The sequence below is a fragment of the Erpetoichthys calabaricus genome, chromosome 1 (genome assembly GCF_900747795.2).
Source record: "Erpetoichthys calabaricus chromosome 1, fErpCal1.3, whole genome shotgun sequence".
Classification (NCBI taxonomy): Eukaryota; Metazoa; Chordata; class Cladistia; order Polypteriformes; family Polypteridae; genus Erpetoichthys; species Erpetoichthys calabaricus.
Genome location: NC_041394.2, coordinates 11,976,488 through 11,999,770, shown reverse-complemented (window position 1 = coordinate 11,999,770; position 23,283 = coordinate 11,976,488). Strand labels below are relative to the sequence as shown.

The window sequence follows — 23,283 nt, the reverse complement described above, 5'->3', positions numbered from 1 at the left end:
CCTAAGAGTGTGCATTAAAAATTAATTAAAATTAAGGGAAGGAATTATTAAGATTGAGCAACATCTGGCAAGGATGGGAGTTATTAGGAACAGTCATCATGGGGTCAGACGAGGGAGGTCGTGTTTTACTAACAGGCTGGAATTCTATGAAGAAGCAACAAAAGGTTACAACCAGAGTGGAGCAGATGATGTTATTAATCTGGACTTTCAGAAAACATTCAATAAGGTGCCACATGAGAGGGTGGGCATCAAATTAAAAGAAGTGGCAGTTCAGGGTGTGGTGTGCAGATGGGTGCAGAATTGGCTCAGACACAGGAAGCAGAGGGTGATGGTGTGAGGAGCCTCATCAGAATTGGCCGATGTTAAGAGTGGTGACCAGCAGGGGTCAGTGCTGGGCTGCTGCTATTTTTAATATTTATAAATGATTTAGATAGGAATATAGGTAACAAGCTGGTTAGGTTTGCAGATGATACCAAGATAGGTGGATTAGCAGATAATTTGGAATCCATTGACTCATCACACAGAGACTTGGACAGCATAGAGGCTTGGGCAGATTTGTGGACGATGAAATTTAATGTCAGGAAATGTAAAGAATTACACATAGGAAGTAAAAATGTTAGGTTTGAATACACAATGGGTGGTCAGAAAATTGAGAGTCCACCTTATGAGAAGGATTTAGGAGTCGTAGTGGACTCTAAGCTATCAACCTACAGATAGTGTTCAGAAGCCATTAAGAAGGCTAACAGAATGTCAGGTTATATAGCGCCTTGATGTGTGGAATACAAGTCACAGGAGGTTCTGCTTAAGCTTTATAACACACTGGTGAGGCCTCATCTGGAGTACTGGGTGCAGTTTGGGTCTTCAAGCCACAAAAGGACATAACAGCACAAGAGAAGGTCCAGAGAAGAGCGACTGGGCTGATTCAGGGCTACAGGGGATGAGTTATGAGGAAAGATTAAAAGAGCTGAGCCTTCACAGTTTTAGGCAAAGAAGATTAAGAGGAGACCTGACTGAAGTGTTGGGAATCAGTCCAGTAGATCAAGACGGTGACCTTTAAATGAGTTCATCAAGAACACGGGGACACAGTTGGACACTTGTTAAGGGTAAAGTTCGCATAAACATTAGGAAGTTTTTCTTTACACAGTGAACGATAAAGTCTTGGAATAATCTACCAAGTAGTGTTGTAGACAGTAGGACTTTCAAAACTTGACTTTTTTGGAAGAAATAAGTGGATAGGACTGGCGAGTTTTATGGGGCTGAACGGCCTGTTCTCGTCCAGATTGTTCTAACGTTCTAATTAAAATAATGAATTGATAAATATTTGTACAAATCTTTTGTCATGTATAATTTATGCTGACTTTCAAGGAGATTGAATACTTTTGCATGCCACTGTACGTTAAAGATGATTGTCCTCCCTTGAAATGGGTGCACCTTCAGAACTGTTTGCCACTTCACTTATTTTGCATATAGTAAGCAAATCATCCCTCTGTTTTTCTTTTTGCTGCAGATCCCAGCGTTCAGCATAGCATGATGATAGGACATACTGATGCCGTATGGGGGTTAGCCTTCAGTCTGAATCAGCGACGCCTGGCCTCCTGTTCCGCTGATGGATCCATCCGCATTTGGGACGACTCCGTGACTCCGGCCTGCCTCAGTGTCTTCAACAAAGATAAAGGTCATGTGAATAGCTGTTTGAAATGTTCTGATAAAACATCATGGTAGAAAACTTCATTAAGTGCTACAGATTATAAAAAGCCATTTTTTTATGTCACTTTGTACTACTGCACACTGTGGACCACCAGGGGGCGCACAGCTCCCCAATCCTCAGACACAGTAGACACAGAGCCCGGTGCTGCCGCACAGCATGCCTTTTTTTCCCCACTACACAGCATAGTACAAGCACCAAATGCTCAAATAAATACAGTCCTTTCTTCTTCTTCGTCTCTTCCTCCCTTTCTCTGTCTCCACTCCTCATCCAGCTAGCTTTGTCCACCTCCTTTCTTTTCGACTGGAGTGAGGTGGCTCCTGTTATAGGTAAGTGCTCCAGGTGTCCCCTGACCTTCTCCTGGCAGCACTTCTGGATGTTGTGGAAATGCAGCCTCAAAGGGCTCCATCATCTCTGCAGCACCCCCTGGCAGTGCCTACGGAACCCATCGGGGCTGTTCCAAACTCCAACTCCCAGCATGCCTTGTGGGAATCCATGGTGCCGCAGCAACCCAGTGGAGCTGCCCTCCAGCATCCCAGCGGAGGTAATATCCCAACAGTGCTCTCTCATTCGGTCCTTCCACCCAGCTGGCTTCGCAGCCATCCATCACAACACGGGAGACATGGAACTGCCGTATATACTCATGTTTAAGCTCTCCTGCAAATAAGTTGGGGCTTGATTTTATCATATAATTTCCGGTATTTTATAATGTCGGTCGTATAAGTCGAATGCGGAAAACTCACGCTATTACTCCAAGAGATTACGATATGCTAACGCCCACCTGAGAGAGTAACCATGGAGCACACGGCCTTTCTTTTCTATGTATTGTGCCTACGTGACCACATGCACTGATTTGTGTTTGTTGTATCTCACACTCTCATACACCTTTATCGTAAGAGTATCCCTTATCTATGATGGAGCGTTCGATCAGAAGAAAATATGAAGCTGGTTTTAAATTGAAAGTCGTTGAATGGCGAAAGAAATTGGAAACTGCGCTGCTGCAATAAAATTCGATGTGTCTGAGAAACTGATGAGAGATTGGAGGAGGCAAGAAGGTGTAAAAAAAAAAAAAAAAAAGTATCTTATTTTTGAACGGGCGTACAAGTTGGGGTCTGATTTTGTGATCAATTTTTCGGGTTTCAAGACCCAACTTATACGCGAGTATATACGGTACGTAAGTCATTTGAGTACATTTTCAAGTGTCCTACTCATTAGTTACACCCTGACATCCGCAAATGCATTGGCAACTGCAGGAAAAGATGTACATTTCTTTTCATATTTAAAAGGGATTTTCTTCACCATATTTATTGGGAAGGACTCAACAGTGCCACTCATTCGACTATGTATACTGTTAACCACAATAATAAAAATATCTTGATGCATCAAACAGTATAGAACTGTGTCAATACACACTGTGTAAACTGTACGATGCCTAAAGTTAAAATCCAGATTTGCAAATACAAACCTCTCAGAGGTTTCTACTCAAGTCACTCAGTTGACATAAAGATTTCTCGGTAGCCAATATCATTACAACTCATGTACAGTGCATCCAGAAAGTATTCACAGCGGATCACTTTTCCACATTTTGTTATGTTACAGCCTTATTCCAAAATGGATTAAGTTCATTTTTTTCCTCAGAATTCTACACACAACACCCCATAATGACGAACGTGAAAAAAGTTTACTTGAGGTTTTTGCAAATTTATTAAAAATAAAAAAACTGAGAAATCCCATGTACATACAGTGGTGTGAAAAACTATTTGCCCCCTTCCTGATTTCTTATTCTTTTGCATGTTTGTCACACAAAATGTTTCTGATCATCAAACACATTTAACCATTAGTCAAATATAACACAAGTAAACACAAAATGCAGTTTGTAAATGGTGGTTTTTATTATTTAGGGAGAAAATAAAATCCAAACCTACATGGCCCTGTGTGAAAAGTAATTGCCCCCTGATCCTAATAACTGGTTGGGCCACCCTTAGCAGCAATAACTGCAATCAAGCGTTTGCGATAACTTGCAATGAGTCTTTTACAGCGCTCTGGAGGAATTTTGGCCCACTCATCTTTGCAAAATTGTTGTAATTCAGCTTTATTTGAGGGTTTTCTAGCATGAACCGCCTTTTTAAGGTCATGCCATAGCATCTCAATTGGATTCAGGTCAGGACTTTGACTAGGCCACTCCAAAGTCTTCATTTTGTTTTTCTTCAGCCATTCAGAGGTGGATTTGCTGGTGTGTTTTGGGTCATTGTCCTGTTGCAGCACCCAAGATCGCTTCAGCTTGAGTTGACGAACAGATGGCCGGACATTCTCCTTCAGGATTTTTTGGTAGACAGTAGAATTCATGGTTCCATCTATCACAGCAAGCCTTCCAGGTCCTGAAGCAGCAAAACAACCCCAGACCATCACACTACCACCACCATATTTTACTGTTGGTATGATGTTCTTTTTCTGAAATGCTGTGTTCCTTTTACGCCAGATGTAACGGGACATTTGCCTTCCAAAAAGTTCAACTTTTGTCTCATCAGTCCACAAGGTATTTTCCCAAAAGTCTTGTCAATCATTGAGATGTTTCTTAGCAAAATTGAGACGAGCCCTAATGTTCTTTTTGCTTAACAGTGGTTTGCGTCTTGGACATCTGCCATGCAGGCCGTTTTTGCCCAGTCTCTTTCTTATGGTGGAGTCGTGAACACTGACCTTAATTGAGGCAAGTGAGGCCTGCAGTTCTTTAGACGTTGTCCTGGCTGGGGTCTTTTGTGACCTCTCGGATGAGTCGTCTCTGCGGTCTTGGGGTAATTTTGGTCAGCCGGCCACTCCTGGGAAGGTTCACCACTGTTCCATGTTTTTGCCATTTGTGGATAATGGCTCTCACTGTGGTTCGCTGGAGTCCCAAAGCTTTAGAAATGGCTTTATAACCTTTACCAGACTGATAGATCTCAATTACTTCTGTTCTCATTTGTTCCTGAATTTCTTTGGATCTTGGCATGATGTCTAGCTTTTGAGGTGCTTTTGGTCTACTTCTCTGTGTCAGGCAGCTCCTATTTAAGTGATTTCTTGATTGAAACAGGTGTGGCAGTAATCAGGCCTGGGGGTGGCTACGGAAATTGAACTCAGGTGTGATACACCACAGTTAGGTTATTTTGTAACAAGGGGGCAATTACTTTTTCACACAGGGCCATGTAGGTTTGGATTTTTTTTCTCCCTAAATAATAAAAACCATCATTTAAAAACTGCATTTTGTGTTTACTTGTGTTATATTTGACTAATGGTTAAATGTGTTTGATGATCAGAAGCATTTTGTGTGACAAACATGCAAAAGAATAAGAAATCAGGAAGGGGGCAAATAGTTTTTCACACCACTGTAAGTATTCACAGCCTTTGCCATGAAGCTCCAAATTGAGCTCAGGTGCATCCTGTTTCCCCTGATCATCCTTGAGATGTTTCTGCAGCTTCATTGGAGTCCACCTGTGGTAAATTCAGTTGACTGGACATGATTTGGAAAGGCACACACCTGTCTATAGAAGGTCCCACAGTTGACAGTTCATGTCAGAGCACAAACCAAGCATGAAGTCAAAGGAATTGTCTGTAGACCTCCAAGACAGGATTGTCTCGAGGCACAAATCTGGGGAAGGTTACAGAAAAATTTCTGCTGCTTTGAAGGTCCCAATGAGCACAGTGACCTCCATCATCCATAAGTGGAAGAAGTTCGAAACCACCAGGACTCTTCCTAGAGCTGGCCGGCCATCTAAACTGAGCGATCGGGGGAGAAGGGCCTTAGTCAGGGAGGTGACCAAGAACCCGATGGTCACTCTGTCAGAGGTCCTCTGTGGAGAGAGGAGAACCTTCCAGAAGGACAACCATCTCTGCAGCAATCCACCAATCAGGCCTGTATGATAGAGTGGCCAGACGGAAGCCACTCCTTAGTAAAAGGCACATGGCAGCCCGCCTGGAGTTTGCCAAAAGGCACCTGAAGGACTCTCAGACCATGAGAAGAAAATTCTCTGGTCTGATGAGACAAAGATTGAACTCTTTGGTGTGAATGCCAGGCGTCACGTTTGGAGGAAACCAGGCACCGCTCATCACCAGGCCAATACCATCCCTACAGTGAAGCATGGTGGTGGCAGCATCATGCTGTGGGTATGTTTATCAGCGGCAGGAACTGGGAGACTAGTCAGGATAAAGGGAAAGATGACTGCAGCAATGTACAGAGACATCCTGGATGAAAACCTGCTCCAGAGCGCTTTTGACCTTAGACTGGGGCGACAGTTCATCTTCCAGCAGGACAACAACCCTAAGCACACAGCCAAGATATCAAAGGAGTGGCTTCAGGACAACTCTGTGAATGTCCTTGAGTGGCCCAGCCAGAGCCCAGACTTGAATCCGATTGAACATCTCTGGAGAGATCTTAAAATGGCTGTCCACCGACGCTTCCCATCCAGCCTGATGGAGCTTGAGAGGTGCTGCAAAGAGGAATGGGCGAAACTGGCCAAGGATAGGTGTGCCAAGCTTGTGGCATCATATTCAACAAGACTTGAGGCTGGAATTGCTGCCAAAGGTGCATCGACAAAGTATTGAGCAAAGTCTGTGAATACTTATGGACATGGGGTTACTCAGTTTCTTTATTTTTAATAAATTTGCAAAAACCTCAAGTAAACTTTTTTCACATTGTCATTATGGGGTATTGTGTGTAGAATTCTGAGGAAAAAAATGAATTTAATCCATTTTGGAATAAGGCTATAAAATAACAAAATGTGGAAAAAGTGATGCGCTGTGAATACTTTCCGGATGTACTGTATGTATAGTTGAGTTCTCTTGCCTGTGTTTTCTAAAAAAATAATCTAAAGATGTACATACGAACATCTCTGCCAGCAATGAATTGCTGCCATTCAGTTTCTTTGTCCAAATGATCAAGCTTTTCTTTATGAACATGGCAGACAGCAATATTGTTTAGTCTATCCTGTATCATGTTGGTTCACACCCTTGTCTTTAATCTCCTGAGGGTGTTAGAACTTCTCGCAACTTCAGTGGACGATGCAGTCACCACTCGCACCAATCTGAGCAGAGTCACTACCTGATGAAGCAATCTGCATATCATATTTCTACAGAGCACCTTTTCTAATGTCAGTGCATCTGTTACAGGGTCAGTTAACTACCATATTTTTCGCACTATAAGACGCACCTAGGTTTAGAGGAGGAAAGCAAGAAAAAAATATTCTGAACCAAATGGTGTACTAATGCAGCAGTTCTCAAACTGTGTGGCGCGCTGCGAAGTAACAGAAAAGGGGGCGCAAATGTTGCCATATGTGGTGTAATTCCACTATTTGTAGGGAAATTTTGAACTTGTAGTGTTGTATCAGCAACAAAAAATATAGGAATAAATTTTATTAGGGTTTCAAAAAAAACATTAGGGGGCCATGATTAAAACTGTTATGAAAACTCGGGTTGCAAATACTTAAAGGTTGAGAAACGCTGTACTGATATATTTAATAAAATATAGCAGAATAATATTTCAACCATGTAAAGTCAACAGCGCTATTAAGAACCGTCATCACTGTCATTAACAAATGAGGAGAGACTTTAAGGTTCAAGCACTCATCTAGTTTTCTGGAAACCCCACAGAACTCCTTCTCGCTAGTGTCAGAATTTATGAAGCTCAGTTGCTCACAATCACTGATCTCACTTTCTTTGCAATCTTCATATACTGTATGATACCATCTTCAGTTCCATCGAAGGCATTGCTAATGGCAGCTTCCACCTGCAGCTATCGACTCTTCAGTACGTGAGCGACTCTCCACGTTAGTGTTTAGATCTGGACGGTGCATATGCCCAAAACATTAACATTTATATGTTACTTACATAAAAGGCAGATCGAATGTTATTTACCTTGATTTATTTACTTACTTCCTACAGCGTAAAGTCACAAGTAGACTGCAGAGCTTCCCGTGTACATAGACAAAGTACAGTGACGGCAAAAGTGCGACATGCATTCTTTCTCTGATGTAGAACCCTCGTCATCATCGAGGTCAGGTCATACACATCACGGTCTGTGAAGCAATTTTTTCCTCATAAGACGTACAGACATTTCCGCCCTTCTTTTGGGGGAAAAAAAAGTGCGTCTTATGGAGCAAAAAAATACAGTAATTTTTATTTTCTCATATATGAAGTATAGGGAAAGTATTGTAATCGTCCAAAAATTAGATTTTGATGAGTCTCAATGTGGAATTATATGTGTGTGTGTGTGTGTGTGTGTGTATATGTGTGTGCGTGTGTGTGTAAACACGATAACTTGAGTACACTTTCACTTGGGTCAACCAAATTTTGCATACAAGTATAAGGTACAAAACGTAGATTTTGGTTTACATGCGGTTTACTCCTCAAATAACCATCCCCATATCCGAGGATACGAGAAAGTCGAGGGGAGACCATTGCCTGTTTTTTTTTTTTTTTTTTTTTTTTAAATTTCTCAATCTGCCTTTTCCCATTACAGAGTATGGGATTCCTACCTCAGTGGCCTTTGTGAACTCTGACCCCACGCAGGTTGTGGCTTCTTTTAATGGAGGAGAGACGGTCCTGTATGATCTTAACTCTGAGCAAAGCATTCTACAGCTGGACTCGAAAAGCAAAGAGGGTAAGTCCGACACGTTTTTTTGTAATTTTGAAAAGTAATAGTTCTTTCATAGCTGTAAGTGTGGTGTGTAAAACAATAAACAGGCCCTGCAGATTTTCCCGTATCAAGTGTACAGTAAGGCCCAAGTTTCCTTTCTAGTTTGTTCATTTTAAAGCCTGTTTGTAGCTGTGTATGTCCAAATTTACCAAAGTTCTGCAGCTTTTAGTTTTCATCATAGGATGATTTATGCAATAGTGTGACGCGATTTCAAAGAATTCCATGGACCAAATATCTTTGTTTTAAAAGTTTTAGTAAAATTCAAGGCAAAACAGTTCACACATAAAATAGAGAAAAAAACTGATATTAACGAAAAGAAAAGTTCTGTTTAAGGCTTATACTGTACTAGTCATTTAGCCCGTTACAATAACAGGCACTAGAACAGTAGTGCATAAACATTAGTAGGAACAGTCTATATTAAATGGCAAGGGATTTTGACCTCATTCTTTTTGTTGGTCGTATTTTTCTTTCTTTTGTTGATGTTTACTTGCTGAGCTGACCGTTCTTTGTGGGCTGCCGCCGTGTATTGTGTGTCTTTAATTTTCTGTGACAGTAATACTGGCTTGTACGGCTCTATTCAATAAGGGCGCGCACAAAAAGGCGAGCTTCAAAAGGGCGACCTCAATTGAGCGCGAATAAAGGCACGCATAAATAAAGATCTGCATCTTTGTTGCTCTTCACATATTCCAGAGCCATTTGAACTAAATTATCTACGAACGCCTTTATTCGCCGCGCCCAATTGAGGTTGCCCTTTTGAGGCTCGCCTTTTTGTGCGCGCCCTTATTGAAGGATACCGTCTTGTACGTCCACTGGCTTGTACGTCCGTAATATACCTTTAATTTTCTCTGGCGGTAACACAGGCGTGTGCGTCGGTAATATGCCTTTAATCTCCTCTGACAGTAATACTGGCTTGTATGTGGCTGTAATATGCGGCACTGTATTGTGTACCTTTAATTTCCTCTCGCAGTAATACTGGTTTGTATTTCCGTAAAACGCCTCTAGCTTTCTCTGACAGTAATATCGCGCATCGCACTGTGCCCTGCCCATGCGCACTTCACCAGAAGACACCCACACATGGACACCTGGACGCACACAGGGATTTTATATACAGTGATCCCTCGCTATATCGCGCTTCGCCTTTCGCGGCTTCACTCCATCGCGGATTTTATATGTAAGCATATTTAAATATATATCGCGGATTTTTTGCTGGTTCGCGGATTTCTGCGGACAATGGGTCTTTTAATTTCTGGTACATGCTTCCTCAGTTGGTTTGCCCAGTTGATTTCATACAAGGGATGCTATTGGCAGATGGCTGAGAAGCTAGATTGCTTACTTTTCTCTCTCTCTTGCGCTGACTTTCTCTGATACTGACGTATGGGGATTGAGCAGGGGGGCTGTTCGCACACCTAGACGATACGGACGCTCGTCTAAAAATGCTGAAAGATTATCTTCACGTTGCTATCTTTTGTGCAGCTGCTTCCTGAAACGACATGCTGCACGGTGCTTCGCATACTTAAAAGCTCGAAGGGCACGTATTGATTTTTGATTGAAAAACAAACTCTGTCTCTCTCTCTCTCTCTCTCTTTGTCTGCTCCTGACGGAGGGGGTGTGAGCTGCCGCCTTCAACAGCTTTGTTTGCTAGAGATTGTTTTCTCTATCTATGTGACATTCTGTGCTCCTGACACGCACTCCTTTGAAGAGGAAGATATGTTTGCATTCTTTTAATTGTGAGACAGAACTGTCATCTCTGTCTTGTCATGGAGCACAGTTTAAACTTTTGAAAAAGAGACAAATATTTGTTTGCAGTGTTTGAATAACGTTCCTGTCTCTCTACAACCTCCTGTGTTTCTGCGCAAATCTGTGACCCAAGCATGACAATATAAAAATAACCATATAAACATATGGTTTCTACTTCGTGGATTTTTTTATTTCGCGGGTGGCTCTGGAACACAACCCCCGCGATGGAGGAGGGATTACTGTATGTAGATATCTTGTCTCATTTCTCTAAGTTTGGTCATACAGTCACACATGAGGCACGTAAGCACAGTCAGAGCACTGTGTGCCGTCTCCTGTGTTATCTGCAAACATCTCTAACAGTCCGTTGATAGCAGTAGGACTACAGGTGCATCTCAATAAATTAGAATATCATCAAAAAGTTCATTTATTTCAGTAATTCAATTCAAAAAGTGAAACTCATATTATATAGATTCATTATACACAGAGTGATACATTTCAAGTGTTTATTTCTTTTCATTTTGCTGATTATGTCCTACAGGTAACGAAAACTCCAAATTCAGTATCTCAGAAAATTAGAATATTACATAAGACTAATAAAAAAAATATTTTTAATACAGAAATGTTGGCCTACTGAAAAGTCTGTCTGTGTAGGCACTCAATACTCCATCGGAGCTCCTTCTTCATGAATGACTGCATCAATGTGGCACTGCTGAGGTGTTATGGACGCCCAGGATGCTAAACATCACTAAGTAACTGGCACCCTGTCCAGGGTTTGTACCTGCTTTGCGCCCTGTGCTAGCTGGGATTGGCTCCAGCAGACCCCTGTGACCCTGTTCAGGTCTAAGCGAGTTAGAAAATGACTGACTAAGTGACAATTGGTCCCTCAGCAGAAAGGTGCTGCATTTGTTGAGGGCTTACTTGGAGGATTGCTTTCCTCTCTCAGAGGCCTTACTCCCCAAGAGTGTGTGACGGGGACACGTACCTTGGACATTGGGAATTCCAGGCAGTGGCATTTACTGCTCAGCTAAACTGCCAACTGCTTTCCATTGATTGAGCTTATTATCGCACTACTGGTTGCATTCGGCACAGAGTGATTGAAAATGGTGACAAATTCAATAAGTGTAGTACTATCCCTCACCATGAATGACACCTGCTAAGTATTCCTGCTTATACAAATCTAGTTTGCTTCCTTCATAAGTAAAAAGTGGACATCACTAGATGAAAATGAATTAAAATTCAGTCAAATAAAAATGTATGGGTTTCATGAAGAACAGCCGTAAGTTGAGACCGCCAATACCCGAGACCTTCCTGTTTATGAATGTCACGTGTTCTTCTTGGCTAGTAGTACTAAATATCACTGCAATCATGGAATATTATTCTTGTTGTGGTCCTAAAATAACTGAAGGTTTAAAATTCACCAGTAAGAATGTAATGCCAACCATATTTGTGGTATTGTACTGCTGGATGTAGAAATTGTGCCCAGGAGTTCAAGTCTTGAATAACATTTTACGCTAATATTTTTTCCAGCTACTTACTGCATTTGCAATTGATCTGCCTATCCCTCAATTAAAGGAGCATGATGTAGTGCAGAATTAAAACCACATAGAACTAATTTAGTAAATTAAGGTCTGATGGGAATTAGAAAATAATTAAAACACAGAAATTTTATCAGGTATGTATGTTATGGTTTATATTAACATAGCATGAACAACATGTTTTATTTTTCAGACACTAGGACACTAGGACATTTAGGTCTGCTTACCCTTCCCTTAAGTATTTGTGACTTCAGTCTCAGTTTTTCTCTCTTTCTCTCCTTTTACAGGAAGCACTTTGGTCAACCGCATCGTGAGCCACCCGTCTTTGCCCATCTCCATTACCGCTCACGAGAATCGCAGCATCCGCTTCCTGGACAATAAAACTGGTATGGTGTTTCCCATTATTCTCTTCCTGTGCACCTACTGTAAAAAATCAGAATTGAATTTAGTTGACTCTGATTTCTGTAATTCGCTCTTCAGGTAAAATTATCCATTCCATGGTGGCACACTTGGACGCTGTCACCTGCCTGGCTGCAGATCCCAGTGGAGTTTACCTCATTTCAGGCAGTAAGTTAATGGGCTTTGATGCCATGTAAACTTGAGAAATATATCATATTTTTAAAAAATTACAAATTTGAACTTGGTTTATAGTACTAGGGTGTTGTACCGTGTTAGCCATTATGAATGTAGAGAAAAGCCAAGCAAAATGACACCTTTTATTGGCTAACTAGAAAGATTACAATATGCAAGCTTTCGAGGCAACTCAGGCCCCTTCTTCTTGGTTTATGAAAAGGAAAGTTGTTCATTTGCAGTGGATTACCTGGTATTAAAGTTTAATCTTTAATTGCTTTCAATAAGTAAGTGTGAATCTCACCAGCTGTCTGTTAGCTGCATATACCATCGTTGTGATAAAATGAACATTTTTTTAAAATGGTTAGTTTTAGCGGCATATAATCTCATATGTAAATGTCTACCCGTGGAAGTGTGTGTCTGTCTGTCTGTCCGTTCCAGAAGTGCGAGGCCACAGCATGAAGCTCAAAGAGCCAGCAAGGCGGCCTCAAGTTAACGAGTCGGAAGAAGAAAGAAGTACGAGGCTACAGCATGCAGCTGAAAGAAACGACAAAAGACAAATTCGCTTAGCCGCTAATACACAAGCGAGGCGAGCACATCGGCAAAACGAAACCTCGGAGAGAGAAACTTGCTTAGTCGCTGATAGACGACGGATGACGAGCACATCCGAAAAAACGAAAACGTCGACTCTGCATTTCAATTTTTTTTCTGACAATTTCAATATTTTCTTGAAGCCCGGGCTTACACAGCTAGTAATAATATAAACATCAGCTTGTATAATGCCAAGTTTTAGTTTTGATAAAAAGATGAGCCACTGTGTGTTGATAAAGCTAGGGGAAAAAGAGAGTGGAATATCCCAAAATTATAAAAAGTTCAAACCTAACCAGCAGTGATTCTAAGGAAGTAATAAGAACCTCAAGATTTTCCAATCGATGTAAAGGTAAGGAAAATCAAAAGTGTCTAAATAAGAATATCTTACGAAACAGATCCCCTAAAAGATGGGTCATGTCATAAGTAAGACTCTAATCTGAGCTTATTTAATTTGAACAATCTGGACAAGAACAGGCCATTTAGCCCAATAAAGCTCGCCAGTCCTATCCACTTGATTCTTCTAAAATAGCATCAAGTTTTGAAGGTCCCGAAAGTTTTACTGTCCACCACACTACTTGATCACTTATTTCAAGTGTCAGTGGTTCTCTGTGTGAAAAAAAAACTTCCAAATGTTTGTGCAAAATTTCCCCTTCACAAGTTTAAGAACTGTGTCCCTGTGTTCTTGATGAACTCATTTTAAAGTCGCCATCTTGATCCACTGGACTCATCACTTCATAATTTTAAACACTTCAGTCAGGTCACCTCTTAATCTTCTTCTCCTTAAACTGTAAAGGCTCAGCTCTTTTAATCTTTCCTCCTAACTCATCCCCTGTACCCCTGGAATCAGCCTAGTTGCTCTTCTCTGGACTTTTTCTTGTGCTGCTATATCCTTTTTATAGCCTGGAGACCAAAACTGCACCCAGTACTCCAGATGAGGCCTCACCAGTGTGTTATAAAGCTTGAGCAGAACCTCCTGTGACTTGTACTCCACACACCAAGGCGCTATATAATCCTGACATTCTGTTAGCCTTCTTAATGGCTTCTGAACACTGTCTGGAAGTCGATAGCTTAGAGTCCACTACGACTCCTAAATCCTTCTCATAAGGTGGACTCTCGATTTTCAGACCTCCCATTGTGTATTCAAACCTCACATTTTGACTTCCTATGTGTAATTCTGTACATTTACTGACATTAAATTTCTTCTTCCAAAAATCTGCCCGAGCCTGTCTGCTATTCAAATACTTCTGTGATTATTCAACAGATTCCAGATATCCACACATCTGTAAATCTACCTATCTTGGTATCATCTGCAAACTTAACCAGCTTGTTACTTAAATTCCTATCTAAATCATTTATATATATTTTAAAGTCACCATCTCGATCCATTGGACTAATTCCCTTCATAATTTTAAACACTTCAATCAGGTCTCCTCTTCATCTTCTTTGTCTTAAACTGTAAAGGCTCAGCTCTTTTCATCTTCCCTCATAACTCATCCCCTGTAGCCTTGAATCAGCATAGTTGCTCTCCTCTGGACGTTCTCTAGTGCTGCTATGTCCTTTTTGTAGCCTGGAGACCCAAACTGCACCCAGGGCTCCAGATGAGGCCTCACCAGTGTGTTATAAAGCTTGAGCAGAACCTCCTGTGACTTTTACTCCACACATCAAGGCGCTATATAACCTGACATTCTGTTAGCCTTCTTAATGGCTTCTGAATACTGGCTGGAAGTTGATAATGTAGAGTCCACTATGACTCCTAAATCCTTCTCATAAAGCCTGCTTTTGATTTTTAGCCCTCTCATTGTGTATTCAAACCTCACATTTTTACTTCCTATGTGTAATTCTTTACATTTACTGACATTAAATTTCATCTTCCACAAATCTGCTCAAGCCTGTCCGCTGTCCAAGTTCTTCTGTGATGAGATAACGGATTCCAAATTATCTGCCAATCCACATATCTTGGTATCATCTGCAAACTAATTAATCACTGAAAATCATACCAGGTGAGCCACCATGAGGTACCACATTTCTCAAGGTCATTGCGCGAGCTAGAGACAGCCAAGCAGATTGGGGTTGGTGTTGGGGTCCTTTGATAGGCGATCCCTTGTAGTTTTCAGTTGGCAACAAGCCCCAACTTATACGCGGGACAACTTATCTGTGAGTATATACGGTACTTGTAATTAATTTTAGTTCAAATGATTTGCTTTGTGATTTAGACTACAGTAATATTGTTTCACCTTTTATTTAATTAAATTCATTCCATGGACTAAACCAAGTTATGAAACAAATTGCAAAATGCATATGCATGTTATTCACTGCAAAAAAATGCATATACAAAAATTTGACGAAAAAAATTTTAAATGGAGTTGTTCTGCTTTCATTTAGTAAAATTATCTGCCAATGGGGTAAGCAAAATTTACTTGACAGGATTTCTTAAAGTAAGTTAAAACATCATAAATAAAATTTTTTTTTGGTAAGTCAGTAATTCTTACAATAAGGAAAACAAGATTTAATGTCATGATATGAATACTTTTCACTTGCTTAGATTTCTTTTTTTGCAGTGTTCTCCCTTTTGATACCGTATATACTCACAGATGAGTTCTCCCGCGGATAAGTCGGGGCTTGATTTTACCTTATAATTTCAGGTATTTTATAACGTCACTCGTATAAGTCGAATGCGGAAAACTTACTCTATTGGTCCAAGAGATTATGATATGCTAACACCCGCCTGAGAGAGTAACCACGGAGCACACGGCCTTTTTGTTTTCTATGTATTGTGCCCGCATGAGTACACGGTAACACCCGAACGATTTCAAAGTGTCGTCTGCACTGTTTTGTGTTTTTTGTGTCTCACACCCTCATACACCTTTATCAACAACAACAACAACATTTATTTATATAGCACATTTTCATACAAAAAGTAGCTCAAAGTGCTTTACATAATGAAGAAAAGAAAAATAAAAGACAAAATACAAAATTAAAATAAGACAACATTAGTTAACATAGAAAGGAGTAAGGTCCGATGGCCAGGGTGGACAGAAAAAAAAAAAAAAAAAACTCCAGACGGCTGGAGAAAAAAAATAAAATCTGTAGGGGTTCCAGGCCACGAGACCACCCAGTCCCCTCTGGGCATTCTACCTAACATAAATGAAATAGTCCTCTTTGTAGTTAGGGTTCTCACGGAGTCACTTGATGGTGATGGTCATACAGACTTCTGGCTTTTAATCCATCCATCATTGTTGGAACATCATGGTGCTTTGGGTAGATGGTGGAAGGACACCGGAAAAGGAAACAGGAGAGAGAGTAGGGGTTAGTACAGATTCTGAATGAATAGTTATTATAATGAATTGGATATACAGAGTATCAGGATTAAATTACAGTGAAGTTATGAGAAGGCTATGTTACAGTAATGTGTTTTCAGCAGTTTTTTTAAAGTGCTCCACTGTATTAGCCTGGCGAATTCCTATTGGCAGGCTATTCCAGATTTTAGGTGCATAACAGTAGAAGGCCCCCAGCCTCACCACTAATTTTAAGTTTTGCTCTTGGAATTCTAAGGAGACACTCAGTTGAGGATCTGAGGTTGCGATTTGGAATATAAGACGTCAGACATTCCGATATATAAGATGGAGCGAGATTATTTAAGGCTTTATAAACCATAAGCAGAATTTTAAAGTCAATTCTGAAAGACACAGGTAACCAGTGTAGTGACATCAAAACTGAAGAGATGTGCTCAGATTTTCTTTTCCTGGTAAGGATTCTAGCAGCTGCATTCTGCATTAATTGCAAACGATTTATGTCTTTTTTGGATAGTCCTGAGAGGACTGCGTTACAGTAATCTAGCCGACTGAAAACAAATGCGTGAACTAATTTCTCTGCATCTTTCAATGATATAAGAGGTCTAACTTTTGCTATGTTTCTTAAGTGAAAAAATGCTGTCCTAGTGATCTGATTTATATGCGATTTAAAACTCAGATTACAGTCAATGGTTACCCCTAAGCTTTTTACCTCCGTTTTGACTTTTAATCCTAATTCATCAAGTTTATTTCTAATAGCCTCATTGTATCCATTATTGCCAATCACTAAGATTTCGGTTTTGTCTTTATTTAATTTGAGAAAGTTACTATTCATCCATTCTGAGATACAGGTTAGACATTGTGTTAGTATCTATCTATCTATCTATCTATCTATCTATCTATCTATCTATCTATCTATCTATCTATCTATCTATCTATCTATCTATCTATCTATCTATCTATCTATCTATCTATCTATCTATCTATCTATCTATCTAGTGAATCAAGAGAATGGGGGTCATCAGGTGCTATTGATAAATACAGCTGTGTGTCATCAGCATAGCTGTGGTAGCTCACGTTATGTCCCGAGATAATCTGACCTAATGGAAGCATGTAGATCACAACAGCATCCCTTATCTACGATGGAGCGTTCAATCAGAGGAAAATATGAAGCTGGTTTTAAATTAAACATCGTTGAAGTAGCGAACGAAATTGGTAACTGCTCTGTTGCAACAAAATTTGATGTGTCTGAGAAACTGATGCGAGATTGGAGGAGGCAAGAAAAGTTTTTAAGTGTTGCATTTCTGAACAGGCATGTAAGTCGGGTTCTGATTTTATAATCATTTTTTTTTTTTGGGTTTCAAGACCCGACTTATAGGTGAGTATATACGGTAGTTTAATTTTGTTATGGCCTGCCAGTCCCGTTCAGATTAAGTTCCTGCGTTTTACCAAGATGAAGCCAAGGTGGGCTTCCTGTGGCTTTCCATTAGATACCCAGGTCAAAAGATGGACAAATAAATACTACATATAAAGTTAAACAGTAGTAAAATAACAATGTAGCAATAACTAAGGTAACTGAATAGAAGACTTTTTTTTCTTTCTAGGCATTAAGTATTCAGTCAGCCCTGTGTATCTGCCTGTTCCACATCTGCGAGTTCAACTAATCACTGATCGAAAATATTTATAAAAATAGACACAATTTTTAAAGATTTGAAATGCAAAACTTCAATTTTTCTACACCCTGAGTACTATGCTGAATCCATGCAAATGTTGGCATACCCCCTGATGCCATGGGAGTTAAATGAAATGTCTCATAGGAATTAACTTATAGCTCCCATATGGCAGGGAATAGCTGAGCCGCCTCACTGCTCTTCAGGTGAGAGGGGTCCAGCTGCAGACCTCCGCAGCTTCTAAATGTTCTTCTGTAAGCAGTAACGTCCTGTATTTCTGTAGCCCATTTTCATACAGTGTAGCTCAAAGTGCTTTACAAGATGTCAAAGCGAAAGGGACTATTTAAAGCATTATGCATTTTTGACATTCTTTTTCCATTAACTGTCATTTTCAGTTCAAGTTCTGACCTGTATATAAAGATGGATTACAGATGTCAGCAAGAACGTCAACTTGTTTGTTACCTGAGGCCCACCTGTGTTTCGAGTGTGTGTTCATACAAGCTCAAGTTGAAACAGAACAGATTTCTGCCACAATACTCCATTGCAGATTGCTCCTGCAAATTGATCAATTAGTAAAAAATAATAATAATAATAAAAAATAGTCAGAGTGGAGTGTTGAGTCGGAAGCAATTATTGGTTGCTGGAGTCGGTAAACATGTAATAACTAAATGTAAATTGCAGTATAATGTGTTTGTAGTACTAGGGTGTTGTACTGTTAGCCATTATGAATGTAATGAGAGGTTAAGTAAAATGACATCTTTTATTGGCTAACTAAAAAGATTACAATATGCAAGGGCGACCCAGGCCCCTTCTTCAGGCGAGATGTAATCATATAATGTGTTAAAATTTCCGATTTCTCCTCTAAACTATATTTTTTTCTTTTAGCCTTTTGATATAAATATTACAACCTTTTCATTTTGTAAGTTTTGTCTTTTGTTTCATGTTAGGAAGGCCTTCATTTCTCAAACTATGTTTCATAACCTCGGTATATCTGTTGTCTCCCAGGTGCGTTCGCGTCGACTAACATTCATTAGTGTTGTTGTGTGTTCTTGTCTGCCGTAGCAAGATTATCGGAGCTTGCAGTAGAGCAAGGAACAAACATTATGTTTCTTGTTAAACTTGGCAAGAGTGGAAGTTTATAGGGATAATGCCATGAAGAAAATGGCAGTGGACAAATGGATTAAATGGTTTTGTGAGGGTAGAAAAGGCGTCACTATTGAAGAGCGGTCAGGGCAGCCACTAATGAGCAGAACTGACGAAAAATTGCATTGCAAAAATTCAAACTGTGTGTCAGAATCGTTGGCCGACTGTGAGAAGCATAGCAGACTAAGTAAACATCGATAGAGAAACAGGAAAATCTTAACTGAAAATCCTGGCATGAGAAAGTCAAGTCAAGTTGGGGAGCATGCACTGGTACAGCACGTTGCTGCACCCACTACATGACGAAATAACTCGGGGTCCCGGTTGGCAACCCCCCAGACAGCCACGTGGTCCAGTCCCACCCTCCGGAAATGACCCGCTATCTGCCGCAGCCAGGTGTTACGTGGGCGACCCTTTGGCCTGGCCCAGCCACTCGGGTCCCCAACAATGAGGGTCCTGTGAGCTGATCACCTTCAGGGAAACACACCACATGGCCGTGGTGCCGTAACTGATGCTCCTTCACAATGCAGGTTATGTGCCTCATTCGGGATTCCATGAGCAACACAAAGTCAAACCAGTGGGACCCAAAGAATTTCCTGGAGAGACACAGTACCATGAGAATGTGTGTGCAAAAAAGGAAATCACCGATGAGCAAAAGCAGAGGAGAGTCGGAAGTTTGCCAAGACCTTTTGGAGAGGCAAGACGATGTTTTAGGCCGTGTTATCACTGGTGTACCAATACCAAAAACAAGAACAGCACTCATTTCTGTAACACGTTATCAAACAAATGACTGTGGTATAGCGGGTTCACAGCTCAGATGAAAATGCCCAGTTTTTAAATAGATAATCGCTGCACTCACAGCTTAAAGAGTGTTCTGTTCAATAAGGGCGCGCACAAAAAGGCGAGCTTCAAAAGGGCGACCTCAATTGGGCGCAGCGAATAAAGGCAAACGCAACAAAATTATTACAAAAAATTTATTAGATAAAGGCAATGATTAAACGTATAAAAAGGCGAAAGCAAGAATATTAAAACATCCAATTAATTAATGCATGACCTTCTAACAAACTATTTCTAAAGCTCTCTATATTTCGTTGTTTTCTGCTCTTACTGATTGTTGTGTTACACTTGAAGCTGTAGATTATGTGCAATGCCACGTAGATATTTTATTATTTATTATTATCTACTATTATTATCTAAATTATCTACGAACGCCTTTATTCGCCGCGCTCATTTGAGGTTGCCCTTTTGAAGCTCGCCTTTTTGTGTGCGCCCTTATTGAAGGATATCCTTAAAGAGTGGGGCATAGTAGTGCGGCCGGAGCGGTTCCTAAACGCTAGGTGAGGGGGGCATTTCCTCGCTTAAGTTCACAGGTGAGGAATCGTCCACATCCGTAATTGAAGCCGGGAGCTGCTAATCGCCACACGTGAGCCACATCCCCGTAATAATTAGAAGCTCGAGGCAGAAGAATAAAAACGATAAAAGAATAGAAGAGGCGGAGAGTGAGAGCATTGGGGAAAGAGAGTGGACGAGTCAGCCCGCTGTGAAAGAGAGAGGTCAGGGGTCCCAGATGGAGCTAATGATTGACACTCGTGGGACAGGATTGTGCCCACTGAGTTAACAGAAGAGTGGGTGCGATCGGGGGAAAAGTCCTCCCTAGGGAACCGAGGGATGACTTCGAGTGCTAGAAGGAACACGGAAAGACAACCGACCCCGAGCGGTTAAGCAGACACTGGTGGAGGCAGCCATGACGGGGGGTCGGTAGAATGAGGACCGAGGTGGTTGTAGTCTCTACCGCTGGAGAGACTGGGAAGGAGCAGAGCTTGGCTGGTGTGACCCCAATGTTGTCAGTAGGACTTGAATCTCATTTTAGCCTCATTTTAACGCCTGGGATTTTTACCTTTTTAATGGATTATTTATTTATTTAATAACGTTTGAACACTTTGTTTTTCAAATAAAATCACTCTTGCACTTTTTTTGCAACATCCCCTTGCTTCGTTGATGTCTTCACTGATCAGCTCATCCGGTGACGTTACTGACGGTGTCGGGTTCAAGAGCTCCTAAAACGGAGATGAGAGCCAGAGGGTGAGAACCCGCATCGTCACAATAACGTAGCTGAAAGTGCTTTAGAGAATGAAAAAAGAAAAAAATGTAAACATAAAATGAGGCAATATTAAGTAACAAAGAATAAAATAAGGTCTGATGGCCAGGAGGACAGAAAAAACAAACCTATCTGCAGCCCCCCCTAACATAAATGATCAGTCCTCATGGTTTTCAGGCTTCACATGGAAGAATTCGATGATGATGATGATGATGATGGTCAGGTGGACATCTGACCTTCAATCCATCCATGTAGGGACCGCATGGTGCCCTGATCAAGTGGTGGTACCACCCTGAAACAAAGCGTCCAAGTGCACAATGAAAGTTCACCAACTCTCCACAACCAAGAAAGTTTCAAGAGTCCAAACGAGATTACTAACCTTATTCATTATGAGTTTGTACCAACTGGATAAACAAGTAAACCAAGTTTACTATTTGGAAGTGCTGAACAGGCTGTGTGGAAAAGTTTGATGAAAACGACCCGAACAACTTGTGGCTCTGGCATCATGACAGTTGTGAGGGAGTTTTAAGCCAGTAAACAAATAACTGTATTGGAACACTCTCCTTACTCACCTGAGCTGCCCCCCAGTGCCCCCCAGCCTGCATCATAATTGACTCTCCTGTCAACAATAAAGATAACAGTGGTATGTCTTTCATTTCCTAGGAACATCTGAGTACTGCGGTGTTTTGTGAACAAAGATTTTTAGTGACGCAGTATTTAGTTGTATGAAATTAAATCAAATGTGAAAAACTGGCTGTGCACAAATGTGGGTCCCCTTGTCATTGTGCTGATTTGAATGCCTGTCACTGCTCAATGCTGATTACTTGGTGGTATGAGCTCGTTAAGCCTTGAACTTCGTAGACAGACTGAACTCTTGTATATCAGAGGCAACTCATCTCCGAATCTTGACCTTGCAATCTCTCTTGACAACTCGGTTATCGTCCCCTCAAAAACGGCAAGAAGTCTTGGTGTCACTCTAGACGAAGAATTGTCTTTCTCTCCACACATCAGCAACCTCTCCAGGTCCTGCAGATATCTCCTTTACAACATTAGGAGAATCCGCCCCTTTCTCACTACAGAGGCTACTCAGCTTCTCGTCCAGACCTTGGTCATCTCTAAGCTGGACTACTGCAACTCTCTGCTGTCTGGACTTTCACTAAAGGCAACACGACCACTTCAACTGATCCAGAATGCAGCTGCAAGACTCGTTTTTGATATTCCCAAATTCTCGCACACTACACCTCTGCTGCGGAACCTGCACTGGCTCCCTGTGGCTGCCCGCATCAGGTTCAAAACCCTAACACTTGCCTTTAAGGCCAAAACTGGAGCTGCACCACCTTACATATCAGCACTGGTCAAGCAGCGTGTCACTTCTCGCTGTCTCAGAACATCAAGCACTGCACGTCTCGAACCACCCTTACTTAAAAGAAGAGGACGACATGCATCAAGACTCTTTGCAGTGTTGGCTCCTCAGTGGTGGAACGAACTTCCTCTTGCTGTACGAACAGCGGAGACCCTCACTGTCTTCAAACGTCGCCTGAAGACGCACTTCTTTCAACAGCACTTGGACTAAAGTCCCCATACTTTTTTTTTCTACCCTTTTTTTTCAAAAAAAAAAATTTTGTACTAACTTACTATTTTCTTCTAGCAGGGTTTTGTATACAACTTGGTCAGCGGTAACTTGTTTAATGACAGTAGATTTAATCCTAGCCTTAAAGACTGAAGAACAGTCGTAGACTACTAAGCACTGTTGTAAGTCGCTCTGGATAAGAGCGTCTGCTAAATGATGTAAATGTAAAATGTAAATGTAGACAGGTGTGTCCAATCATGAGATATAAAGGTATTTAAGGGGGTCAATTACAAGTTGTGCTTCCTTCCCTTTGACTCTCCTCTGAAGAGTGACAGCATGGGATCCTCAAAGCAACTCTCAAAAGATCTGAAAACAAAGATCGTTGAGTCTCCTGGTTTAGGGGAAGGCTACAAAAAGCCATCTCAGAGGTTTAAACTGTCAGTTTCAACTGTATGGAATGGAATCAGGAAATGGAAGGCCACAGGCACAGTTGCTGTTACACCCAGCAGGTCTGGCAGGCCAAGAAAAATATAGGAGTGGCATATGAGCAGGATTGTGAGAATGGTTACAGACAACCCACAGATCACCTCCAAAGACCTACAAGAACATCTTGCTGCAGATGGTGTATCTGTACATCGTTCTACAATTCAGCACAATTTGCACAAAGAACATCTGTATGGCAGGGTGATGAGAAAGAAGCCCTTTTCGGCACT

The 23,283-nt window shown here is 41.1% G+C and overlaps 1 protein-coding gene across 1 annotated transcript in view; it reads left to right on the top strand.

Annotated features, from left to right (window-relative positions):
• The window catches only part of strn4 (striatin, calmodulin binding protein 4), a 133,225-nt gene that overhangs the window by 96,658 nt on the left and 13,284 nt on the right, over positions 1–23,283 (top strand). Inside the window, exons 13-16 of the mRNA XM_028792904.2 lie at positions 1,508–1,675; positions 8,193–8,333; positions 11,929–12,027; positions 12,122–12,208. Of these exons, the coding sequence (XP_028648737.1) occupies positions 1,508–1,675; positions 8,193–8,333; positions 11,929–12,027; positions 12,122–12,208 (495 nt within the window). The remainder of the gene's footprint in view (positions 1–1,507; positions 1,676–8,192; positions 8,334–11,928; positions 12,028–12,121; positions 12,209–23,283) is intronic.